Source organism: Malania oleifera, chromosome 8 (assembly GCF_029873635.1).
Source record: "Malania oleifera isolate guangnan ecotype guangnan chromosome 8, ASM2987363v1, whole genome shotgun sequence".
Classification (NCBI taxonomy): domain Eukaryota; kingdom Viridiplantae; phylum Streptophyta; class Magnoliopsida; order Santalales; family Ximeniaceae; genus Malania; species Malania oleifera.
In genome coordinates this window covers 75,488,995-75,495,911 of record NC_080424.1, presented here as the reverse complement: position 1 = coordinate 75,495,911, position 6,917 = coordinate 75,488,995, and the positions used below count along the sequence as shown (strand labels likewise).

The window sequence follows — 6,917 nt, the reverse complement described above, 5'->3', positions numbered from 1 at the left end:
AGGATAGACCAATCCCCACTTAAAATTAATGATTCATCAATTATAGGATCTCATATTAGTGTCTACATCAATCTCACAATTTTGTTCTTTGATATCTTCTTACATTTTACAAAAATTCGAAATGAACTCAAAGTCAAGAATTTTCTATTAAGGTAGTCCATCAAGTCATAAAATTTTTTTTTTCATTTGATGATAGGTTAATATTGAATCACAATCTTACACTAGCTAGGAGGGTTTAAGAGAAATCATCTCTCCTACTAATAATTAATGAAAGAGTAGGTCAACATTTGTTTATTATTTTAAATTTAGAAAGAGAAAATAAAAAAGAAAATTCATTTTTCATTTTTATTTTCTATTTATAATAAATATTGTTAAAAATAAAATAAAAATATTTTAAAATGATTAAAAATTAAGAAAAATCAAATGTTAATGTTGTGAAAAATTAAATTTTTATTCATTTATTTGGTATAAGACCGAATATCATCCTAATTATAGTTTGAAATACCTAGGTGATAATTGAATTATATGATCAATAATTTGTTTAAAATAATTATAAAAACTAAGAAAATGTCAAACAAATAGAGGACAAATTCTTTAATACTTATATAAAAAAACATAAAGAAGATATCCAAAATTGTAATAATTATTGTACAATTAAACTTATTAGTTGTGCAATGAAAATCTGGGTAAAGATAGTTAAACTCAGATTAAGGTTAGAAATGAGGGTATCAAAAAATCAACTTTGTTTTGTGTCTAGAAGATCTACTGCAAAAGTTTTATATATATATAAGAAAATTAATGGAAAAGTTTAGGAAAAATAAAAAAAAGAGGGGCTTGCATATGATTTTTATTGATTTAGAGAAAGTGTATAATAGGATACTTATGAAATTATGTTTTATAGTGGGTTTTAGGAAAAACAGGTGTATATATGATAGATACATCAATGTCATAAATGATATGTACGATAAAGTAATGAATAGTATTAAGACTACAAGTTGAGACATTAGGGAATTTCCAATCACAATATGTGTACAATAAGGATATATTTTGAGTCATTATCTTTTTACTTTAGTGATTGGTGAGCTCACTAGGAGCATCTCAAATAAGGTGTCGTGGTATATGTTGTTTGTAGATGATATTATTTTGATTAATGAAATTAATGGTAGAGTAGAGTTTAAGTTAGAATTATGAAAGAAGCTTTAGAATCTAAAGGTTATAAAATACGCAGAAAGAAAAAAAAAATATATGAAATATAATTTTAGTGAGAGGAATGTTGGAAAAAAAAGTTAAACTTGATGTCAAAAAATCAATAACACTAATATATTTTGATACTTTAGATATTCTATTCAAGTGAAATGAGAAATTGAAGAAAATATAATGCATAGAGTTAAAACGGGTTGAATAAAATGAAAAAAGTATTTCAAGTGTATTGTGTGATCGTAAAATATTCTTAAAATAAAAAGAAAAGTTTTATATAATGACTGTAAGACCAATTATACTTTAAGATTAATGTCGGATGATTAAGAAACAACATATCTATAAAATAAAAAATGTTGAGATGAGAATGTTAAAGTGGATGACTGGTATAAAATTAAAAGATAAAGTAAGAAATAAACATATTCATGGTACACTTAACTCCTGACAAGACGAAATAAGGGGTGAATAACTTAAATGGTTTAGGCATATGCACAGTAGGCCAATGGTGCAATAGTGAGGAGGAGTGAGCTAGTTACTGTTAGGAGCATTAGAAAGGGTACGTGTAAACTTAAAATAACTTGAAATGAGATAATAATTAAAGATTTAATCATTAAAATTGAATTTATGATTTAAATTTTATATATTATTCATTCAAATTTGTATTTCATTTTGGGATATAAAGTGGTCTAGTAATATAGACTCCTTGTTTTAAAATGAGGAGAACTAAGAATTTATTTCTTTATTGATTTTGAAAGAAAATAGATGAAGAATTTTGTTATGTTACTAATAATTTGCTGTATTCCTATGTACTAAATGTATATTGAATTTCTTTGACTTGAATAAGCAATACTTTGAGCAATTTCACTAAAATAAGTCAGACTTGGACATGACCATAGAATCTAACAATATGTTTGGTTTGTATAAATAAAATAAAATAAAATAGAATTTAACACTTAACTTTTTTATATTTTTCATTTATTTTAATTTTATTCTTTATATTTTTCATTTATTTTAATTTTATTCTATTATAAAAACTAAATGTGATATAACTTTATTCACCTGAAAAAATTGAAATAAAAATTACAAAATAAGAGCATTAGATAGTATTTATAACAGTCGCTTTTTTTTTTTTTTAATAAGTGAAATTCATTTATTAAACGTGGCTTCATTCACGTGGTTCACCTCCCTGTTTCCCTTTAAGGGAGCCGAAGCTCGGTTCCCTTTTAGGAATTTTGTCGTGACGTTCCGATCAGTTCCCTTTTAGGAATTTTGTCGTGACGTTCCGACAATTGTATAATTATATATCATTGTACACACTGCGACAGTTAATCGTATTCTAACATGATTGGGTATAATTATAAGTTTGATCAGATAGACACTGTTTTGAGAATAACTTTAAAAAATAAAAATAAAAATAAAAAATAATAATTGGCTTACATCAAATGTGGATTTCACTTATTAAAAGCATATCTTAATGCAATATTGTAAATTTAACAGTCTCTGCCTTTAATATTAATTTTTCTTATTTAAGAAGATCCTAGGAAGGGAAAGAAAAAGAAACAATTTAACTCGCACAGTCTCCTATACTTTCATAACCAAAATTTTCATTTATTGCTCCCTATGGACGAAAATACCCTTCAATAGCAAATGAAAAATGGAAGGAAAATGCCTCATATCACTGCTGACATGGCTCCTCACCATTGGAAGATAGCCAGTGCAAGCTGCCAAGTAATTGGAGCGTGCATTACACGCACTCCAGCAGCCCAAATCGCTCGTGCCGCAAAACAGGGCTTTACTTGCGTCCCCGAGTCAGAGAGAGTCTGCAGACTCGCCCGAGTCGCCTTTCACCTCAATCCCTCTCTGCAAACACGCACCCGCACTCACAAACCCACACTCCCTCTCTCCCTGTAACCGCTAAAACCCCACATAGGAAGCACTAAGCTCTATCACATCCGCTAAATTTGGCGGCATCGGCATCTACATATCCCACATCACATCCGCCATAACCCACCTCCCACCTTCGTTTTCGCCCCTGTTTGGTTGTGGGGGTCAACCGATTTCTCCTCCCCCCCCCCCCGCCCCCCCAATCAGTCGCTCGTCGATTTAGCTGTTTAAATCCCTGCTTCTGATTCTCAGATTCCGTGTTTATATGTAGAGAGAGAGAGAGAGACCCAGATTTAGAAAATAATCAAAAATGGAGGATTCCCCTTCTTCAGTTTCGCACTCCAGCCTCCTCTGTCCAGAGAGCGGGTCTTGCCTGGATGAAGAGGTAGAGAAAGATACCTTCGTTAATAATAACCTCAAAGATTACACTTTTCCCGATACAGAAGATCAGTACATAGAAATGTTGCTTGCTAGAGAGATCAATTTTGGGGTCAAAAGGGGCGAGTCTTCTTGTTCTTTGATGATGGGAGACTGGTTTAAAAGCGCTCGCCTGGAAGCAATCGAATGGGTTCTTAAAGTTAGTTTCGGTTCCTCTTTAATTCACCCGTACTGCCCTAATTACTTTGATATTCATTGAAATTTTTCACATTTTAATCCAGACTAGAGCTGTCTTCCGATTTCGTTTCCAAACAGCTTATTTGTCCATGGCATACTTCGATCGATTCCTTTTGAAGCGAGCCATAGATGTAAGTTTTGTTTTTCTACACATTGATCTTTGTTTACAATAATGCCGACGTGTTTGATTCAAATTATCAAATTCTCGTTGTATGATAGTGATATTAGACGCGTGTTCTTTATGATGCTACATATTGTACAGAGCGAAAAGACATGGGCGATTCGATTGCTATCAGTGGCTTGTCTTTCGCTGGCGGCGAAGATGGAGGAGTGCAGAGTTCCTGCACTATCAGAGTTTCAGTTGGAGGATTACAGATTTGAAAGCAAGGTGATTCGGAGGATGGAGCTTTTGGTTTTGAACACATTGGAATGGAGGATGGGTGTAGTCACTCCTTTTGCTTTTGTTCATTACTTCATCTCAAAGTTCTGCAAAGAAGCTCCACCAAGCAATGCTGTGTCCAAGGCACTTGAACTTATCTTGGCTATGATGAAAGGTGATTGATGAACATTTGAAGTCTGGTCTCGTGTTTTCATTTAATGATTTAATGTGTTAATTGATTCAACATTATTGTCAATGAAATTACCTTTGTTATTTAATGCAGACGCGAATTTAATGGATCATCGGCCGTCCACTGTAGCAGCTGCCGCGGCCTTGATGGCATTAGAGCAGGGATTAACAAGAAGTGAATTGGAATTTAAGATTAATTCCATTGCCTCCTGCAGATGTATTGAAATTGTGAGTCCTCTACTTCATCATCTTCCTTCTGTTGAAGTTATTTTTCATATGGGCAGATGATTAAACCAAACAAACAAGAGACTAGATTCTGATTAATGAAATCTTGGATCTCTTTCTTGGTCGCTTTGTGCTACAGGAGGATGTGTTTTCATGCTACAGTCTAATGCAGAAACTAGAGACGGAAAAACTTAAAACAACCCAGGTCATGGTATCCCCGGATCGGACGCCAATCCATTTAAGCCAGACTAATGCTTTTGATAATTCTTCAGTTACATCTGCCATTAGTGCCAAAAGGAGGAGACTTGCATTCAATGATTGTGATAAAAATTATGGCTTATCTGATGAGAAGTGAGTCTGCTAGGGAAGCTCCATTGGTGAAAGGTTCATCAGTGGCATATTGGTATAATGGTATTGGTCTAATGAGCGTGTTCTATTTTTTTTTTCCATAAATTTTTTAATTATTATTACTCCATGAATGTGGGTTCAACTTTCAAGTAGATTGTCTCATCAAGGAAACAATCAAAGAATGGGGAACCAGGGAAGGAAAAGAGATCTAAAAGCAAAGCTTTGGGGTGCATAGAAAGGCTGGTTGCTGTGAGGTCCTAAACATTACAAGACAAGTGAGAAAGAGGCCCCAGGTAGGAGGGAAGGAGGTCTTAAAGCCTGCCTTCTGTCTGTAACAGGGGCACCCTGAGTTGCTGCTGCTTACTTGTTCAATTTGTTCAATATATTTATTATTTCTTTCTTTCTTCTTTTTTTTGCTTTATTTATGAATTAATTACAGTATTGAGGATCCCTTTCAACCCTACCTATTGATGGGATGCTTGGGATGCTTATCATGTCTTTGAAAAGGCTGAAAGAAATGAAGAGTTGGGGGGTGAAGAGGGAGAAAGGGAGGGAGGGAGGAGTTGTCTGAGTGATTTGAATGATGCACCTGTGTTGCTTGTTGCCCATCAAAGGTTTGTAAAGGTAAATGTGATTGGATTTGTTTGAATGTTTGGGGACGCCCTTTAAGGTGGGACCTCTTTTTTTTCCTGAGTAGCCAAAGCTTGGGTGTTTTGAGAAGAGGGGCCTTGAAAGTTTGAACACCCCCACCCCCCAAGACATTGTTTATGTTTTTGGGATCAAAGAGAATTTCTATGTTGATATTACTTGATGGAATAGATCTTTCTTTGCGTGCTGGGGTTCCATTTTCCCCATTTCCCAACCCAGTTCAGTCTTCTGTGTTGAATGCTTCTTTGGCTCTCTCTCTCTCTCTCTCTCTCTCTGATTACAACTACAGGATGATAATGGAACACTTATTTTGGGTTTGGATGATGTTTAACGCTTATTTGGGTCCTTGGACTCCTAAAAGTTTTGAAGTAATGGGCATTTTATATTGCAGAAGAAACTGATCAAAGAGACAAAGCAAGAAGCAACCCTTTTATGAACAAGTTAACTTGCTGTTACAATTTTAAATGAAGGCTGAGCATTACAACATATTACTGTATGGCTACTCTAAATTATAGAGGAATGGGAAGAGAATTAAAAAGAAGAAAAAAAAGAATTGAGAAGAACAGAGACCATAGCTTTTCTATTTTTTATTCTCTTCAGTAACAAAAAAAGAAGAAAAGTAAAATTTTTTATAGCTGATGCAAGATCAAGGGAGATCAAAGTGACATCATCCTTGGTTGCAAGTTCCATTGATGCCGACTGAAGTAAATAATTTGTTTTGCTCTGAAAGGGGCCAAAGGAGGGAAGGAAGAAAGATCAATTAATTTTGCTGAGTGGTCAAAGCTGGGGACAAAGTTACAGTGGAGGGGAGGTACTTTTTCTGGCATTTCTACACTCACCAGCTGCCCATTCCTTGTTGGCAAGAAAATGGTATCTTGACTTGGGCAGTGCCCAATCGTACTGCGCTGCTCTCATCTATAACTTGGACTCTATCATTCTCTCTCTCTCTCTCTCTCTCTCTCTCTCTCTCTCTCTCTCTCTCTCTCATACACACACACGCGCGCACACACACACACACACACAGATGCAGAGATCAGTAATGGGTTCATACTTCCCAAACAGACCCTACCATCCCTCAATGTTGCAACCTGGAACACAAGACTGAGTGATGCTATTTATCATGAGCAAGCATTATCAGTAGAATGGTAATTTAATTACTTAATGCTGTTCAAAAAGAGAGATTTATGAAAAATTATGAAAGTGTTTCTCCACGTGTTCGTGTTCCTATTATTTAAATACGACACATCCTATGTGGGTTGCAAACACTTTTTATAATTTCTTGAGATTTACAAGGTATGTCTCTTTCCGTTAGAGTAATCTCACGTAAGCTATGTAATCTCCATGCAAACTTACGTGACATGATTTTAATGGAGGGGCACGATGTCCCCGAGACAACTAACTTTTTTCGGCAAGAACATGAATTTTGTGAGAT

The 6,917-nt window shown here is 34.6% G+C and overlaps 1 protein-coding gene across 1 annotated transcript; it reads left to right on the top strand.

The window, feature by feature from the left end:
• The first annotated feature begins 3,092 nt into the window (after nucleotides 1–3,092).
• Nucleotides 3,093–5,486, top strand: LOC131161855 (cyclin-D5-1-like). The gene is made up of 5 exons (XM_058117839.1): nucleotides 3,093–3,658; nucleotides 3,741–3,827; nucleotides 3,959–4,250; nucleotides 4,359–4,492; nucleotides 4,629–5,486. Exons 1-5 carry the CDS (start codon nucleotides 3,392–3,394, stop codon nucleotides 4,842–4,844), a joined length of 996 nt encoding a protein of 331 aa, XP_057973822.1. The 5' UTR covers nucleotides 3,093–3,391; the 3' UTR covers nucleotides 4,845–5,486.
• The last annotated feature ends 1,431 nt before the right edge of the window (nucleotides 5,487–6,917 follow it).